Raw genomic sequence first — 20,034 nt, forward strand, 5'->3', positions numbered from 1 at the left:
ACCTCTGCACCGCCCAGGGATCCCGAGATTCTACCTTTTGATTAGAAAAGTGGCATGCACTTCAAAGATGTGAAGAATTGCGCAGCCCGGGTGGCTCAGCGGTTTGGGACCTGCCTTTGGCCCAGTGATCCTGGAGACCTGGGATCGAGTCCCATGTCGGGCTCCCAGTGCATGGAGCCTGCTTCTCCCTCTGCCTGTGTCTCTGCCTCTCTCTCTCTCTCTCTGTCTCTCATGAATGAATAAATAAATAAAATCTTAAAAAAAAAAAAAAAAAGATGTGAAGAATTGTTGACATCAGTCTTTGGAAATTGACCCAGCACGTTGCTCCTTCTCTCCCTCCTTCCCTATCTCCCTAGGCTTTTCTTTTCTTTTTTAAGGATTTTATTTATTCATGAGAGACATAGAGAGAGGCAGAGACACAGGCAGAGGGAGAAGCAGGCTCCCTGCAGGGAGCCCAACGTGGGACTCGATCCCGGGACCCCAGGATCATGCCCTAGGCTGAAGGCAGGAGCCAAACCGCTGAGTCACCCAGGGATCTCCTCCCTAGGCTTCTCTTCATTGCTTCGTTCCATCTGAATATGTCAACTGTCACCTTCATTATAAAACATCACTGTATATGTTTTTTTAAAGATTAAAGAGTTATCTTTTCTAACAGCCCTTGGCACTTTATGGACACTTTGCTAGTGCAGTTTTTACATTTTGCATCTTGTTAGAGTTTTGTCCCACCTCCCTTAGTAAAATAAAAGCTCCCTTAAGGTGGGGTCCTGCTTCCTTCCTCGCTTCTTGCACTGTGCATGGTAGGTACTCGCTCATCACAGGGTTGACCGAATAAGTGAATGAAAACAGATTTTAGAATAACCAAGAGTCAGTTTGTCCAGACGAAGCATCAGTTTATGTTAGGCAAGTGTTTTTTTTTAAAGATTAAAAAAATTATTTAGGGAGTTGGGGGAGGGGCAGAGCAGACTCCTTGCTGAACATGGACTCCTTGACACTCAATCTCATGACCCTGAGATCATGACCTGAGATGAAGCCAAAAATTGGATGTTCAACTGACTGAGCCACCCAGGTGCCCTGTATGTTAGCCACGTGTTTATTTTTAAAATTTTTTAATTAAAAAATATTTTATTTATTTATTCATGAGAGACAGAGAGGGAGAGGCAGGCTCCATGCAGGAAGCCCGATGTGGGACTCGATCCCAGAACTCCAGGATCACGCCCTGAGCCAAAGGCAGATGCTCAACCACTGAGCCACCCAGGCGTCCCTAGCCACGTGTTTAAAAACAAAACAAACCAAAACAGCTATTTTTATTCTATTTTTGATTTTTCTTCCTTGGTTAGTGCCCCTCTTCCTAGGCCCCATACACTTACAACTTACGCTTTTATTGAATATATATTTATAGGATACAGTTATACTTTATCAATATTTGTATGTGATATGTGTAGTATTAAATACTAAATATAGCATGTAGCTATATTTAATATACAAATATATACTTGTATATGTTTAGAAGAAGGGTCAAATCCCATTTCATGATATCCTCAAACCACATCAGGGAAAGAAATAGGCTGAAAGTCAAAGTCCTTTCAGGGATCATTTGCTGCCCTAACTACTTTATTTTTCTTGTGTCTCTTCCTGGAACTAGGAGTGGGAGGAAGAGGCTGTGTGTGTCATTATGTGTGCGTCAGTCAAGTACAACATCCGGGGTCCTGCCCTTATCCCAAGAATGAAGACCAAGCACCGAATCTACTACATCACCCTCTTCTCCATTGTCCTGCTGGGCCTCATTGCCACTGGCATGTTTCAGTTCTGGCCCCATTCCATTGAGTCCTCCAGTGACTGGAATGTAGAGAAGCGCAGTGTCCGTGACGTGCCAGTGGTCAGGCTGCCAGCCGATAGTCCCATCCCCGAGCGGGGCGATCTTAGTTGCAGAATGCACACGTGTTTTGATGTCTACCGCTGTGGCTTCAACCCAAAGAACAAAATCAAGGTGTATATCTACTCTCTGAAAAAGTACGTGGATGACTTCGGTGTCCCAGTCAGCAATACCATCTCCCGAGAATATAACGAACTGCTCATGGCCATCTCAGACAGCGACTACTATACTGATGACATCAACCGGGCCTGCCTGTTTGTCCCATCCATCGACGTACTTAACCAGAACACGCTTCGCATTAAGGAGACAGCACAAGCGTTGGCCCAGCTCTCTAGGTATGTAGAACGTTTACAGACGGGGGCCAGGTCCTTTGGGGAACTACAGGGAAGGACATGGAGAGGGAATGGTTCTCCCTTGAGCTGGCCTCCAGCTGTTCTTTCCTCGTGGGACGGCATGTGTAGGAGTGACCAACTTGTAGCACAAATTCAGTGCTGGAAGCACCTCGCCTCTGTACCAATGAAAAGCAGTTGGTGCTATTGCTGTGGGCTCCCAACATCTTAGAATTTAAAATCAAAGGATGGTTCATATCACTGCCTTCCTTTTATATTGAAATTCCCCCTCCCTTCATTACTTATGTGTATACATGTTCACTGTAAAAAAGTCTGGGAATAAAAGTAAGCAAAAAGAAGAACGTGAGATTGGTTGCATGGTGCTACCTCTAGGATGTTACTTTCCAGTGGCTTTTGTATAAAAAATATAAACATGTGCATGTATATATACATTTTTGTATGAAGTACCTGCATATGGACGTGTACATACACATTTTGTCAAAAATGGGATTACACATTCTATACTCTTGTGCTGCCCTTTTTCCTTAATATGTTATGAATATATTTCCAAATAATTTCATATCTTTTTACTATATAATTTTAAGGGTTGTATAGCATTCCATTTTACACATGTTCCATGATGTATTTAACCAGCCTTCTACGTTTCTTTTTTGTTCCTTTAATCAAATGATGTCATTATCATAGGCACTTCTGTAGTGGCCAAGCTCAAAATACACATCCATTTTTTCTTTTTTAAAAAAGATTTTATTTATTTATTCATGAGAGACCCACAGAGAGAAGCAGAGACATAGGGAGAGGGAGGAGAAGCAGGCTCCATGCAGGGAGCCCGATGTGGGACTCAATCCTGGGACTCTGGGATCACACCCTGAGCCAAAGGCAGATGCTCAACTGCTGAGCCACCCAGGCGTCCCTCCATCTGTTTTCTTTAGAAGAGCCAGGCTAGCGTCTGACATAACTCTTGCGGTTTCTAGGAATTTACTTTACACCCCTGAGAAGTAGCCCTCTTTGGGTTTGGGGATACTTGCTACTTGTCATCCAGTAACTGACTCTTGTTTTTATGTCTTCCCATAGTTGACACATGAATTCGCCTACATGTTTAATTTCTTAATAGGTGGGATCGAGGTACAAACCACCTGCTGTTCAACATGTTGCCTGGAGGTCCCCCAGATTATAACACAGCTCTGGATGTCCCCAGAGACAGGTAAGTGTATTTGGGGTTGTCCCTGTGATGGCTTTCTGAGGATTAAGGAAAGACCTTTTCTGTCATGTGAAGTCATATTTCTAAGCCTAGTGGGACACACTATGTAATCAGAATTGTTTGTTAAAGAAATTGTCCTAGGCATTGCCCTCCTTGAAACATAGATGTAGTGAGATGGGACTGCTTAAATCTGTTGTGGAGAACCAACTAGAACTTACATTGTAGCATAGGGTTTCAAAAAATGGATTTTTTCCCTCAGTCTGGGTTTTGCTCTTCTTAATGCAGCACCTCCACCTCCAAGGCCTGGTTCATGGCTGGCTTGTGTTGGCTCTGTCTGAACTGGGGAGCATTGGCTCAAAGTAGAGCCTCAGTTTACTATGGGAAGGGAGGTATGCAAATGACCCCCCAGCCTGTAGTGTCAGAGCAACGAGGGCACTCCAGTTCATGTTCTCTCCATTGCTTCAGTCAGTGGGGTCCTTCCCTCCTGCCCCCACACACTTCTCTCCTTCTTCTCTTCCTATTGAAACCTTCCAAACAGCATGTGTGGTGTGGAGTGGCTGGGATCACAGGATTATGATTCTAGGTCTGCTTGCTGTGTTTATCAGCCCTTTCCCACATTGACGGAACTGCTTGGTCTGGAGGCTTCCCAGAAGGCTCGGGAATGAGGTGCCACGTGAGGTTCCTTTCCGAGTACTGGGTTCAAGGCATTGAGGACAGCACAAAGGTGAGGCTCAAGCCAGGGGTCCCAGGTAAAATGCCAGGTGCAGCAGTGTTGTAAGTTGATGTCAGAACTCACTCATAAGTGATTTTTTTTTAAAGATTTATTTATTTATGATAGACACAGAGAGGGAGAGAGAGAGGCAGAGACACAGGCAGAGGGAGAAGCAGGCTCCATGCCAGGAGCCTGACGCGGACTTGATCCCGGGACTCCAGGATCGCGCCCTGGGCCAAAGGCAGGCGCCAAACTGCTGAGCCACCCAGGGATCCCCATAAGTGATTTTTTTTTACAGTTGATGTTTAACTCTTAAAATTGTTACTGGTTAGAGGGTAGCCTGAGGCCAGCGGTGTTCTCAGCTCCCTAAAGGCTGACCCCATCATTTATGAAAATCTGTGCTTGGTACTACTTTTCCCTGGAAGATTAAACCCAAGCCCTCTTTGCCTTAAAGAGATTACGCAGAGTCAGTGTTGCGTTTCTATCTGTAAATACAGTTATCACTAGAAGAGACCTCCTGGAGGACCGGTCCTCACCTTTGGTGTAGAAACCATGTTGGTCGATAGAGGGCAGTCAGGCCACACAGTTTCTGCACAAAACCCACTAAAATAGAAGGGAGCCCTCAGTTTGGCTGTCCGCCCCAGCATTCCTGACTGGGCTACTGTTTCATGGGTTTGGTTGCTCTGGGAAAGTAAAATACTTTAGGGAACAGAGGAGGGAAGAAAAAGCTGTTAGGAATGCAGTGTCTTCACCTGCTGCTCTGGGTTTATTTTGAGAAGGGCTTATTTCTGTTTGGGACATTTCACTTTTTGCTGACATTTTGGTATATGTATTTGCATGGGAGAAGGATTTTATTTTTATCAAGTGCACATGTTAAATGGGATTTCATTTCTCTGCGGGGAAGTGTCAAGTAGTCCGGAAGAAGTTTAAGTTCTTGCTATTGCTTAGGTGTTAAGGATCAGGAAGGTTAAATCTTTTTCCCTGTGTATGTATTGTTGTAAGTGATTCTAGGCAGTCCAATACAAGTAATGAATCCCTGTGTAGTCCTCCTTTATCTGTGCATGTGGGGAATTTTGTTTTGAAACCTAGGTGGTCTTCTGGTTGTGAGTTTTTCTTATCACTTGTCCTCATTCCTGGATTCAGAGGAGGCAAGAACCGTGAGGACAGAATGGTTTTAGCAGGGGTTGCATATTGGAGTATTTGGAAATTAGAAAGCAGGCAGGCAGGCCAGATTAGATTACTTCAAGGGTTTCTTGAAGTCTAAGGTCATAGATGTGATTACTTGAGAATGATTTTACTTGGGGAAATGCAGAGACCAGGACAGAAGGAAATGTCTGCTCAGCATATATATCTTTTGTGCTACTTAAATCTGTTTTTATTTCTCTTTCACTATTTAAAAACCCTACACGTGATACACGTGTACTTTCTTTAAACAAGATTGCAACAATGTGTAAGCTTATAAAGAGTAAAATGTGAACATATGTTTTCAAATCCTCCTCTATTTTCACTCTCTTACTGAAAGCTAATCACTCTCCTTTAATACTATGTATTTTTCTAGCTTTCTTCCTATGGATTTATACACAAAGGTGTATATATATATATGTGTGTATATACACACATATATATATATATACTTGCAGATGTGTGAAATTTAAGTGGGAGCAAATTATACCTCTTCAATGCCTTACTTTACCAATCTTATTTTCTCATATATATTCTGTAATATTATTATAATGCTAGATTTTTATTTTTTTTTTTGCACATATTTTTCACAGATTTCAACTTTGTGTGGGTTTTGTTTAACTTGTTATGGAAAATTTCAAACCTGTATAAAAGAAGAGACTAGAGTGGTGAACCCATACCCCCCTGTCCAGCTTTGGTAATTACCAACTCAATGCTGGTCTCCATTCATTTGTAATCCTTCTCACTTCCCCACCAGGTTATTTAGCAGCAAATCCCAGGTGTTACATCATTACATCTGTAAATATTTCCATTTGAATCTCTCCATGATAAAGGATTTTTAAAAAATATAACTATAGTACAACTATTTTCACACCTTAAAAATTAATAGGAATCTAATATCCACAAATAGCTAGCCATTGTTTAGATTAACCTGTCTCATACATATTTTTTTTTTATAGTTTGTTTGATTCAGTAAACAAATAAGGATGACGTATAGAATTGGTCAGGTTTAACAAATTTTTTTTTGTAAAATATGAAGCTTTATATTTGAGGAGTTTGCAGGCCTGATTACCTGCATGGTTCAAATGAAAAGCAAAAGATGAGCTTGCAGACGAACTGTGTTTAGGCCTTGTGGACACTCAGGAGGAAAACTAGGAGAACATCTGAGGATAGCCCAGAGCAGGGACAATGGAGTGTGTGAGGCCACATGGAGGGCTCCTTGACAGAGGAGATGTACTAGTGCCAGGAAGGCTTGCAACATGCTTAAAGTGCTGGAGGACACTTTGAGTGGCATAACATTTGGCCTGGCATAAGTCTGATTATCAGATTAATGCTTTTTTAGCTACAAGTTTTCTGTTCAATCTCTTGCAGCTTTGGACCTGATCTCTGATTTTGGGATACAGAATAGGAAAACAATGTGCATTTCAGAAATGCACTTTTCACTCAATGCAAAACATGTGTTCTCTAAAGCAAGGGAAGCTTACGCTCTTGTCTCTATTATAATGTTATAGAGTCCTTGGCAGATGATGATACGGGGACTTGAAGAGAAAATCTTATCAGTAGGAGGGCTGGTGTGAGGTCTGTTTGGCTAATTGCAGTCCTGGGTCTTGCCGAAGTTCCAAGTGGAGATCTCATGTGGATGATCGGTGACATGAGAAGTATTTCAGATTGCGTGCTTTCCTCCTACCAGTATATAACCCCCACCCTACTCTGGAACAGAGTACCAGTGGGGCCCCAGGGACAGAGTAACAGTAAAAGTTGGTGTGATACACACCTGCTTCCTTTCTTGTCACATGCGCCTTCCCCTCTCCTCTGGGGCTGTGGCTGTAATTACCTAATCACCCACTACCCTGGCTTACCTGGACTGCTTGGTCCCTGTATATTGGATCCATGTTTGTTTCTCGGCACAGAGGTCATGGGGTTCCATACAGTCTGCTTGCTGTCATGGAACTGGTCCAAATTCATGTTGGGTGGATTCACTGCTGAATGTTAGGAAAAATAGGACCGTATGTTGGTACTGAGGATAGTAAGTTTTACAGAGTAGACTGGCAGCTGGAGAGGTTTTTAGCCTGCACATTACCTCACTAACCAATTCTTGGTTTCATAAAGCTTAAATAAACAGATTGGGATTTCCAGGGGTGGTTGGAAAATCTTTGAACTTAAACTGGTCATGTTAGATGGGAATGTAGGTTGTCATCAGGGCAGGGAGAGGATTGGTAGCAATCAATATTGCAAAAAATGTGGTTTCTCAGTTCAGACATTTTGGCTCAGAGTGTGCGGTACGTGGAACTGGCAAAACTCTGCCCCAGTAAGTGATTTTGATGGGTTTGAGGCCCCAGGGACAGAATAACAGTAAAAGTTGGTGTGATATGCACCTGCTTCCTTTCTCTGATGAAGTGTCACTGTACTACTTGCTGGATTCAATTAAAACAGTATGTTCCTAGCTTCTAATTAAGGAGAATAAAAGTTAGTGCATTCAGACTGCATGGGACGCACTACAGGTCCAGTCCTGGATTCTTGCTTCCTGTACGGGGAGCGAGTAGCTGGAATGGAGGTGAGAGCTGGTGGAGACCACACGATTCACATGCAGCTCTTGGACAACACTGAAAAGACCTGCCTGGGGCAGGAATTGCAGAGAGGCTGGGGCGTGTGTAGCATGGGATGAAATACTTAGCCATCGCCGCTGCTTTCTGTGCCCATTGTCGCCTGGGGTTCAGGCCAGAGGGTGGGTGAGTGACTACTGTAACCAGTTTTCACATGCAGACCTGTTGTCTGTTCCTGCTGTTGTGCGTCTTGAGGAGTGGGGTATGGCTTTGGAGAGGGGTGAATGGGATTTGAGTAAGGTAGCAAAGGAACTTTTCATAGGGTGTCCCCTGGGCTGTGGTGTGTTTTAAAAATGAGAAAGAAGAAAAGACTACTTTGGACCCCAGAAGAAGGCTGTTAACTCAGGGATCAAATGCAGCTGATGTCCAGGATATGTGAATGTAAAACGTTGAGCACGGTGTTTTTAGAGAAAAGTGACTCAGAATACAGGTCTTTGTTAATATTATTACTGACGCGGTTACTCCTATCTCTTCCCATCAGAATGAAGACCTTTCTCATTCTTTGACAAAATCCTGTACTTTCAGGGCTCTGTTGGCTGGTGGTGGCTTCTCTACGTGGACTTACCGGCAAGGCTATGACGTCAGCATTCCGGTCTACAGCCCGCTGTCAGCTGAAGTGGACCTTCCGGAGAAAGGACCGGGGTAAGGGGCATTCAGTGCAGCCAGGGGTGCTGTGAGCTGCCAGCGAGTTTCCGCCTGCTGGGTTCCACGGCACCGAAGCCTCAGTTACAGGCCAGGGGCTTGGAGTCCGCCACCTTCCCCACCTCGCGCCAGGCCTTTATCCTTCAGTTTTCTCTGGCTCAGTGAGTGCACAGTGCTGTCTGCCCAGCTTTCCAAATCCTGAATTTCTGTGGTGTCCCTCACTGTTTTCTCTCCCTTCCTTCCTATACCAGAAGAGTAAGTCCTGTTGATTGCCCCTCCTAAATATTTCTTAGATCTGCCAACTTCTCCATCTCCTCTGCCCCCATCCCACCCCAGGTGACTGTCATCTCTCCCTTGGATCATGGAAATGGCCTCTTGTTTGGTTTCCTTGCTTCTCATCTTGCTGTCCTCACAACCCGATTGCTGTTCATTTCCCATTTCCCTTTGGGTAAAGCCCAAACCTCTTAAAATGTCTTTCAAGACCCTCTGGCACAGGACCACTCTCCATCTCTACCTCCCCCTCCACCTTTATCCTAGAATGAGCATTGCGCTTTTCATTTTTTTGGGCTGCAAATACTCTCCACTATCTGGAGGTCTTCTTTGTGATCTTCATCAGACTTATGACCTGCTGTCTTTTAGGTTTTAACTCGAGTACTGCTTACTCTAGCGGCACCTTCCTAGCCCCTGGAATGGTTCTTCTGGTTTATGCCCCCATAGCAGCCTCCACTTCTCCTTGTGTACCAGTCACTAGGCCATATTGAAATGACTTGCTTACAGCCTATCTGCTTGGGATTTTGGATTTTGCAAGTGCAGTGAGGCTGATACCCGGTCTGTTTTTTGACTGCCACGTTCGCTGTGCCTGTCACACTATTGGTTCATATTGTTGGCTTGTGAATGAATACATGAAAAGACCATGGATGAGCAGGGCATTTTGTCTAGGATTTTTTGATGTGGTTTGTTTAAAATTGGGCTAATTCATGGTAAGAATCTCAATAAGCTTTTCTATATTTCTTTTTCTTTTTTTAAGACTCTATTTATTTATCCATGAGAGAGAGAAAGAGAGAGAGAGAGAGACATAGGTAGAGGGAGAAGCAAGTTCCACACAGGGAGCCTGACATGGGACTTGATCCCGGGTCTCCAGGATCATGCCTGGGCTGAAGGCAGGCGCTAAACCGCTGAGCCACCCAGGCTGCCCAGAATCTCAATAAGCTTTAAACAAACATGATGATAATGATAGTATTCTCGTGTGCCATGTGCTCACCTATGAACTTGACTGATTTGTATATTGCCACACTAGAAATGTCATACAGGGTGTGATTTAAAAACTCACACATAGCATTTGGTCTCAGAAGTGAATCTTTTTTTTTTTTTTTTTCTAAAGATTTTACTTATTTATTCATGAGAGATGCAGAGAGGCAGAGACATAGGTAAAGGGAGAAGCAGGCTCCCTGGGGGAGTCTGATGTGGGACTCGATCCTGGGACCCTTGGGATCACGACCTGAGCCAAAGGCAGATGCTCAACCACTAAGCCACCCTGGTGCCCCCAGAAATGAGTCTTAAGGAAATAGTTTGCAAAGCATCCCAAACTTCCGCTTAGAAGCCCTTATGGATTCTTTGAGAAATAAGAACTTTTCCGAAGTGAAGAAATTTCTCTGCTGTGTATGTGTGTTGTATTGTGTAGCCTGGTGACCAAATTGTCTAACTTACTTAGACATAGCAAATTTTGTTATTTAGATAAGGTGAGATTGAAACATTTTTCTACCGTTAGGCAAGTACAAAGAGTGAATAAATAGTTCATGAACTTATTGCCTAAATCAACTTTCTGGATTTTCTGTTAGAGTTGACTTTTTATTTTGTTATTTTAAAATTTTTTTATTGAGATATAATTCATTTACCGTAAAATTCATTCTTTTAAAGTGTATACTCCAGTGGGTTTATTTATTTTTTATTTTTTAAGGATTTATTTACTTAGAGGGAGAGCGTTACCCATTTCTATCTTCCTCTTTTTTTTTTTTAAGATTTTATTTATTTATTCATAAGAGACACAGAGAAGCAGAGACATAGGCAGAGGGAGAAGCAGGCTCCCTGTGGGGAGTCTGATGTGGGACTTGATCCTAGGACCCCTGGATCACGACCTGAGCCAAAGGTAGATGCTCAACCACTGAGCTACCCAGGTGCTCCCATTTCTATCTTCTTTAGAGAAATGTCTGTTCCTCTCTTCCTGTTTCTTGACTAGACTTTTTAATTTTTTTGTCTTGATGACTACAGCTTTGTAATATAGCTTGAAATCCAGAATCATGATGTTTGTTTTTCTTTTTGAGGATTGCTTTGGCTATTTGTCATCTACCCATTTTTTTTATATTGGGTTTTTGTTGAATTGTAAGAATTCTTTATATATTTTAGTTACTAGATACTTATCAGATATATGATTTGCAAGTATTTTCTCCCATTCTATAAGTTGTCTTTTCATTATCTTGATGGTGTCCTTTAATGCACAAAAGTGTCTTATTTTGATGGTCTGATTTATCTGTTTTTCTTTTGATTGCTTATACTTCTGGTGTCATGCATAAGAAATCCTTGACTAAGATCACAAAATTTAAACCTGTGGTTTCTTCTAAGAATTTTATCATTTTATTTTTTTTATTTTTATTTTTTAAAAAGATTTTATTTATTTATTCATAGAGACATAGCTAGAGAGAGAGGCAAAGACACAGGCAGAGGGAGAAGCAGGCTCCATGCAAGGAGCCTGACGTGGGACTCGATCCCGGGTCTCCAAGATCACGCCCTGGGCTGTAGGCGGTGCTAAACCGCTGCGCCACTGGGGCTGCCCGAATTTTATCATTTTAGCCCTTAAATTTTTTTTTAATCTATTTTGAGTTAAAATTTTTTTTCTTTTAAAGATTTTATTTATTTATTCATGAGAGACAGAGAGAGGGAGAGAGAGAGAGAGAGAGACAGAGACACTGGCAGAGGGAGAAGCAGGCTCCACACAGGGAGCCTGACGTGGCACTTGATCCCAGGTCCCTAGGACCACACCCTGGGCCAAAGGTGGCACTAAACTGCTGAGCCACCTGGGTTGCCCTGAGTTAAAATTTTTTAAAGGTTTATTTATTTTAGAAAAAGAGAGCATGAGCAGGAGTTGGGGGAGGGGGAGAAGGTGAGAGGATCTTCAAGCAGACTCCCTGCTGAGCAGAGAGCCCATGTGGGACTCCATGCCACGACCCATGAGATCATGACCTGAGCTGAAATCAAGAGTCAGACACTTGACTGACTTGAGCCACCCAGAGGCCATATTTTAGTTAATTTTTATATGTGGTGTGATGTAGGGATCTATAACTTCATTCTTTTACTGGTGGATATCCAGTTGTCTTAACAACATTTGTTAATGGGGATCCCTGGGTGGCTCAGCGGTTTAGTGCCTGCCTTTGGGCTGGGGCGCGATCCTGGAGTCCCGGGATCGAGTCCCACGTTGGGCTCCCTCCATGGAGCCTGCTTCTCCCTCCTCCTGTGTCTCTGCCTCTCTCTCTCTCTGTGTCTATCATAAATGAATAAATAAATCTTTAAAAAAAAAGTTTGTTAAAAAGACTGTTCTTTCCCATTGAATGATCGTGGCATTTTTGTTGAAAATCAGTTGATCAGAGATAGATTGGCTTATTTCTGGACTCCTTATTCTGTTCCATTGGTCTATATGTTTATCCTTATGCCAGTACCATACTGTCTTGATTACTGTAGCTTTGTAGTAAGTTTGGAAATTGGTAAGTGTGAGAACTTTGTTCTTTTTTAAGGTTTTGTTTTTGGTTTTTAGTCTATTCAAGGTCCCTTGCATTTTAATTACTTTTTTAGTAATACAACTTGAATAAGTACAAATGAAAAACAATTTAAACTCTTTGTGCTTATATGACTTCAAAATTAAAAAAGATTTACAAATTAAATGCAAACAAATCTACAAAACTAATAATGTTCACGTTAACAATTTGATAGCTGAGGCTTTTTCTTTAAAACCAAATTGTGTCTTTTGAGGTGAGTGTAGAGTTAATTATGGTTTTGGGGGTTTGGCATGCCTATGCTGTTTACCTGTGGGGGTGATGATGTACTTCTCTTTACCACTTTTTCCTGTTTGAATGACTAGGAAGCTTCCCTTTAGCCTATTGTGACATCATTTATCTTTATCTGGTGCAGATGCATGATTTATATTTTTCCCGACATTTTTTTATGAAACTCTTAAAGCCAGACAGCAATGATTTAAAAATTTGGCAGTACAGTGAATATTTGTATACCCATCACTTAGGTTCTGCAATTAGCATTTCATTTTGCTTGTTTTACATGATTTACATTTTAAGTCTTCCTCTCTTCTCATTAGCCCACTACATAAACACTTGGACATTGAAAAACTCTTAGCAGTATTTATCATTAAATATGAGCAAAACTATGACCATACACATTTTTTTTTGATCTTCATCAAGATGAAAATACAAAATAATTCTTACAGAGGATCATAGACTGGAGAAAAGGATATAGTTCAATGCTGATTTAAAAAATTTTTCTTTACTACTTTTTAAAATTTAAGTTCAGTTAACTAACATATAGTGTATTATTAGTTTCAGAGGTAGAGTTTAGTGATTCATCAGTTGCATATAATACCCAGTGCTCATCACATCACATGCCCTCCTTAATGCCCATTACCCACTTACTCCATCCCCCCATCCACTTCCCCTCCAGCAACCCTCAGTTTGTTTCTTAGAGTTAAGAGTCTCTTATGGTTTGTCTCCCTCTCTGATTTCATTTTGTTTTATTTCTCTCCCTTCCCCTATGCTCCTCTGTTTTGTTTCTTAAATTCTGCGTATGAGTGAAATCATATGGTAATTGTCATTCCCTGATTGACTTATTTCGTTTAGCATAATACCCTCAAGGTCTATCCACGTCATTGCAAATGGCAAGATTTCATTTTTTTGATGGCTGAGTAATATTCCATTGTGTGTGTGTGTGTGTGTGTGTGTGTATACACACACCACATCTTGTTTATTCATTCATCTGTCAATGGACATCTTAGCTCTTTCCATAGTTTGGCTATTAATGGACATCGCTGCGATAAACATGGGTGCAGGTGCCCCTTTGGATCACTACATTTGTACCTTGGGGTAAATACCCAGTAGTGCAATTGCTGGGTCGTAGGGTAGCTCTGTTTTCAACGTTTTGAGAAACTTCCATATTGTTTTCCAGAGTGGCTGCACCAGCTTACTTTCCTACCAACAGTGTAAGAGGCTTCTCCTTTCTCTGCATCCTCACCAACATCTATCATTTCCTGACTTACTAATTTTAGCCTCAGTGTTGTGTTTTTTTTTTTTTTTTTAAGATTTTATTTATTCATGAGAGACAGAGAGAGAGAGAGAGAGAGAGGCAGAGGGGAAGCAGGAGCCTGACGTGGGACTTGATCCCAGGTTTCCAGGATCAGGCCCTGGGCTGAAGGTGGCGCTAAACCTCTGAGCCACCAGGGCTGCCCTGTGACTAGATGTCTGTAATGAGAAAGAATGATCCGTGTGAGTGAGCCCAGCTGGTACTCTTTCCGGTGGTACAAGTTTTTTGTCACGTATCTAGGATCTTAATTTGGAATATTTATGTAGCACTAGATAAAATAGGTATTATAATATAAATACATTTTAATAGATATTCTAATATAAAACTCTCATAGTGGAGAAAAGTCAGTTAACCTAGAAAAAAGATTTTACTTCTCTACAGTCTGCTTCTGTGAACATTTACTTAAATTTAAATTTAAACCAGTTGTTAAAAACATAAATAAATAAACCAGTTGTGTAGTTTTTGAAAGTTGTTTTTTAACCTTCTGCTTTTTAAAATTTTTCCTCTGAAGTTGTTTTGGAAACTATTTAATTCAGTTCACTGCAGTTCAGATCAAATCCTTATTGAAGGCCTGTTTAGACCAAGCATAGCTAGGCTCGTGGTTCTCAACACGGGAGGGAGGTTCGTTTTTGTCTCCCCAGGGACATTTGGCAATATGTGGTGCCTTTTGGACTGTTTTGACTTAGGGTGTGTGTGTGTTGGGGTCCCTACGACCACCTCCAATTTCGATGATTTGCTGAGAAGCTCAGGACTCAATATATAGTCATACTCATGGCTATAATTTATTGTAGCAAAAGGAAACTAAGCCTAGTCAGCAAAGGGAAAAGGTACATGAGGTGAAGTCCGAGGAAACTGGGTGCAGGCATCAAAGGTCCTCTTCCAGTGGTGTCACACGGTCACACAGGATGTACTTAACTCCCCCTGCAACCACTGGTGACAAGATACATAAAATGTTGCTTACCAGGGAACTTGTTAGAGGCTCCACACCCCGGGTTTTCATTGGGAGGTAATCACATGCGCATTGTCTGCTTGGCATGTGCCAACGTTTCAGATTTCCAGAAAGAAAGCAAGTGTTTAACATAAACCATATTGTTTGTACAGACAGTTTGGGCACAGGAAGGGTTCTGGGGAGAAGCTCCCCTAAAACACCAACCAAGAGCCAGCCTTTCAGAGGAGGGCAGTCAGACCTAGTGTGTTAACTGTTCTGCACAGGGTGTTCCTGGTATCTGGTGAGTGGAGGCCGGAGGTGTGGTGAATCTCTGCAGTGCACAATGTGCAGCAGAGAATTGTGGGGTCCACCTGTCAGCAGTGCTGCGGAGAGCAAGCCGGAGGGTCAGGTCTGTCCCTTCAGCATGGCTGTCTCTGGGCCTTTCTTTAGTAAGACTGCTTGAACTCTCCTCGCTTTATTATCTAATTTCTCTAGCATAATCTAGCTCTCTTATATTGGTTTGGACTCTTCTTTCCCTTCAGAATTTGACCTAGGGAAAAAACCTACCAAGAGGAAAAGATTCAGTAAAAACAGAACTAACCACCTCTGAATAGTAAAAATTCTTTTCAGGTGATTACTTTCAAAGATTTAAACTGCTATCGTGGTGGTATTTTCTTAGTAACTTAATCTTCCTAGTTTTTATATATAATTAGACTGAAATTAAGATCTTTTTTTTTAAAGTTATTTATTTATGATAGTCACAGAGAGAGAGAGAGAGAGAGAGAGAGAGAGAGGCAGAGACACAGGCAGAGGGAGAAGCAGGCTCCATGCACCAGGAGCCCGATGTGGGATTCGATCCCGGGTCTCCAGGATCACGCCCTGGGCCAAAGGCAGGCACCAAACCGCTGCGCCACCCAGGGATCCCTGAAATTAAGATCTTTAACTAAATCACTTAAGCTCTCAGGCTCTGAAGAATTTTGTGTCCAGTAACTAGAAGGAGGAAGAGTAGATGTGTGAGGACAGGGAAGACAGCTAAAGGCTGCCTGGGGCGCCATCCTCCCCCTGCTGGCCAATTGGTGGATTTCTACAGCTCAGCTCTGCAGGACCCGCGCTTCAGTTCCCTCCAGCTTGCAGTTTGGCCCAGAAGTTTGATGTTTCTTTCATAAGCAACACTCCCTTCTCTCTGAAAGAAAAAGAAGAAGAAGAAGAAGGAAAAAAAAAAGGACAAAGAGAGACTCCAGACTCATCACCCTTTCCAGGGACTTGGGAGGAGGCAGGGTGGGTGACCTTATGGCCACGCTCTGGATTTGTTGTTCTTTGTGAGAGTTGCTTCTTAAGGGAATTCCCACATCTCTTGAGGGCTACATAGAGTAGTGAGAGCTTTGTTTTTATTTTTATTTTAAATCTCTCTCAATATTTTTTCAATGGGAAGCTGAGGATTGTTGCTATTGATAGCTTCTTCTCACAGCTGTGTTGGGCTCAGCTGGAATTCTTGTCCTTGTCTCTCTAAAAGGAACTAAATTGGGAGTTTACAACTGTTACTATTGAGGGAGACTTCAAGTTCTCAGCATGATTTTACTTAAACTTAAATATCAGCGCTGCTGGGAGGAAACATGAAAGTCCTAACTAGTAATTTCAGTCCTTAAAAGAAAAACAAATCCACCTTAAGATTTTGTTTGCTTAAAACTAAAATGGGCACACTCCATCAGCCATCTGTCAGGTCAGGGAGAACCAGCAGGCAGACAGGGAATGTTTCTAGACCCTTATGCACATCTGCACATTTATGCTGAAAATGGAGTAATGGTAGAGTAGGGATTCAGTGACCCTGGTGATCCAATATCTAAAATACAACTTTGTTTCTTGATGTTGAAACTCAGCCAAAGTCCTTCTTTACTCAGGAACGTCTGTATTTATTTCTGTGTCTGTGTAGATGGATAGTCTCTGTGTTATCTCTGGACATTGAAAACCGTGCATTCATATCCCTGTCTGCAACTCCATCCTGCCCTACAGGAGCATTCTGTTTTTTTCCTTTTGCATATTTGTAACTCTGTTCTCTGACAGTGAGAAATTTAGCTCTCATTTATCCTCAGTATAGTTACATTTGATCTACTCTTGCACATAACCAAAGTTCTGTGCTGCCATGGCCTCCATCACTGCACAGATGCCCTCTTCACCTTCACTCAGACTCTGAGTCCCCCACGTTGTGCCCCTGCTGCTATATCCTACCCAGTTGCCCCAGCAGATACCCTCCTCAGCCTTCTTGGGTTCCAGCACCCCATACTGGGGTGATAGTGCCATTGCTCTCCCCCTTCCTACAACATAGCACCCTATTCAGCCTGCCCAGGCTCTAACACTCTGTTCTGGGATTCCCACATGCCCTCCTAACCTTCTTATCCCATTGGATTGCCATGGCTGCTTTTACCCCTGCCCCCAGTGCAGAGACCTTGGATACCCTTTCAGGGCTCTCATACTCTGCATTGGGCCACCTCCCAGCTCTTCCCTCAGTAGAATCCTTCACCCTAGAAAGGCTTCAGCATTCCAGGTGCGCCATTTCTGTCCCCACCCATGCCATGCAGAATCACTCTTTTCTCTCCAGAACTCCAACACTTTGCGCCGTTCTGCATGGACACCTTTCTGGGTACCATCGTGTCTGTTCTTATTCTACACGGCGTAGAGCATTGCCAGTTTTAGGCTAGCAGCTCCACTTAAATAGAAAGTCTCCAGAAACATCCAGCAAATAACCATTGCCCCATGAAATCTATAGTAGAACCAGTGTCTTAGGAATCGGAAAGACCTTTAAAGGTCATTTGGCCCTAACTTAATGCATGGCTGATTTCACCGTGACTTGTTAATGAGAAGTTTTCTGACTTGAAAAAAACAAAAACAAAAACCCCAGTCTGTTTCATTTCCAGATAACTCTAATTGTTAAGGTGGTTTTAAACCCTGCTTGTCTTAGGACACCTGGGTGGCTCAGTGGCTGAGCGTCTGTCTTTGGCTCAGGTTGTGATCCTGGGATCGAGTCCCACACTGGGCTCCCCAAAGGGAGCCTGCTTCTCCCTCTGCCTGTGTCTCTGCCTCTCTCTCTCTGTCTCTCATGAATAAATAAATAAAATCTTTGAATCCCCCCCCCACAACCCTGCTTGTTTTGTGAGTTTGCCTATAAGTCTTTCTCTTGTTTAACCAGACAAGTTTGATTACAGAAATACTTTGAAGGGAGATGGTATTCACTTTGAGATGATCTGCAAGTGCTTTTTTTTTTTTTTTTTTAAGATTTTATTTATTTATTTGCCAGAGAGATAGAGCACAAGGCAGAGGGAGAGGGAGAAGCAGAGAGCAGGGAACTCAACGCAGAGCTGGATCCCAGGCCCCTGGGATCATGACCTGAGCCAAAGGCAGACACTTAACCAACTGAATCAACCAGGCACCCTGTAAGTGCTCTTTTATATGATCTTTCCATCACGAAGTCATCCATCTAAAAATTAATGCTTTTACAAAAGAAAAATTATTGAGGCTTAGGGCTGGGAATAGAATCCAAAAGTGTTTCAGTGTCTAGAAGGAATACTTTCAGCTATAAATATTCAGCATATTGTTCAATAAATTGTAATTTAGGGGGAAATTGTCCAGGATGAGAGGAACCAGTCTGTATGGCTGATCTAAACTGGCTCCCCGATGGGTTGCTATTCCATATCTTTCTTATCTCCACTTACCTTTACCCTGGTGTCTGGATCTGAGTGGCCATTGAGGGTAGCTCTATCAAATAGACCTTTCTGCGGTGGGAGATCATCTGTATTTCTGCTCTTAGGTACCCCACTAGCCACACATGGCCACTGAGAATTTCAAATGTGGCTGGTGTGACAGAGGAACTGAATTTTAAGTTTAAATTTAATGGTCTCATGTGGCTGATTGCTATTAAGACAGTGAGGTTTTAGGGAATGTGTACATCCTTTTCTTTCTTAACTGTGGCAAGGTAAGTACCCTTTGCTTGTAGTTCAGCTGCTTAAAGGAATTACCAGAAGAAATGGTTCTGAGGATTGGAAGGCCATCTGGCTGTGGGGTGTGTTGTGTGTTTCTGGAGTTTCTGTAGCTGTGCTGGCTGGCAAGGGGAGCGCTGCCCTGCTTCACTCATTGGTCTATGTTTGGGACCTGAAGCTTAGTGCTAGGTAAAATGTGATGACCTTTTCAGTCAGAGTGGTTGTTCTTAGGCTATGGATGTATGGGTAAGGCATTCTCCAGCTAGAACCTCCAAGTAAGTCTAAGAAACTAAAAAAAGAAAAAAAAATTACCCTTCCTTTTCCCCAAAGCAAGGAAAAAAATAAAAGAAAAAAAAGAAGAGAGATGGGGGTCAGTATAGATTTTGGTCTTTTCTTTCTTTTCTTTCCTTTTCTTTCTTTCTTTCTTTCTTTCTTTCTTTCTTTCTTTCTTTCTCTCTCTTTTCTTTCTTTCTTTCTTTCTTTCTTTCTTTCTCTCTCTTTTCTTTCTTTCTTTCTTTCTTTCTTTCTTTCTTTCTTTCTTTCTTTCTTTGTTTCTTTTTTCAGATTTTATTTATTTATTAATGAGAGAGAGAGAGAGAGGCACAGACACACAGAGGCAGAGACACAGGCAGAGGGAGAAGCAGGCTCCATGCAGGGAGCCCGACACGGGACCTGATCCCTGGATTCCAGGATCACGCCCTGGGTTGAAGGTGGTGCTCAACTGCTGAGCCACCTGGGCTGCCTGGTTTTGGTCTTTCTTATGTGCAGACTTGTATCAGCCTGCCTGGTGGCATTGCCTATGAGATGTATGCCCACCCCCCGACCCCCCACCCAGAACTTTCCCTGGTGCAGTCTAGTGTGGGGTAGACTCATGTTATTACTGCTTCTTGGTCTGATGGGTGTTTCACTTTTTCCTGGAACTTGCTTTATATTATTCATTTCTTTGATGGTGATCGCAGTAGTCCCTCAATCTGTATAGTGTTTATGCTGTGTAACCTCTCTGCCTGTGAGAATCTTGCCTTCCAGGAGAGAATGACTTACCCTAAAACTCTCCCTTGACTTCTGGCTTACTAACTTTGTGTTCGGATTTTTATCTCTTATGGAGATCTAAATGGCACTAGACCCCCAGAAATCCTTTCTTCACTCCATTTTCTTTTAGACATCCTTGCTATCCAGATGTTAAGAGTGGCTCCTTACTTTGGGGAAGATAGTTTTTCCCA

The 20,034-nt window shown here is 42.5% G+C and overlaps 1 protein-coding gene across 2 annotated transcripts in view; it reads left to right on the forward strand.

Annotated features, from left to right (window-relative positions):
- The window catches only part of EXT2 (exostosin glycosyltransferase 2), a 154,483-nt gene that overhangs the window by 7,271 nt on the left and 127,178 nt on the right, over window positions 1-20,034 (forward strand). For both annotated transcript variants that reach the window (XM_077862968.1, XM_077862969.1), the window contains exons 2-4: window positions 1,643-2,208; window positions 3,335-3,424; window positions 8,444-8,560. In XM_077862968.1, the coding sequence (XP_077719094.1) occupies window positions 1,673-2,208; window positions 3,335-3,424; window positions 8,444-8,560 (743 nt within the window). In that variant the 5' untranslated portion in view covers window positions 1,643-1,672. The remainder of the gene's footprint in view (window positions 1-1,642; window positions 2,209-3,334; window positions 3,425-8,443; window positions 8,561-20,034) is intronic.

The sequence above is a fragment of the Canis aureus genome, chromosome 21, assembly GCF_053574225.1.
Source record: "Canis aureus isolate CA01 chromosome 21, VMU_Caureus_v.1.0, whole genome shotgun sequence".
NCBI classification, from domain to species: domain Eukaryota; kingdom Metazoa; phylum Chordata; class Mammalia; order Carnivora; family Canidae; genus Canis; species Canis aureus.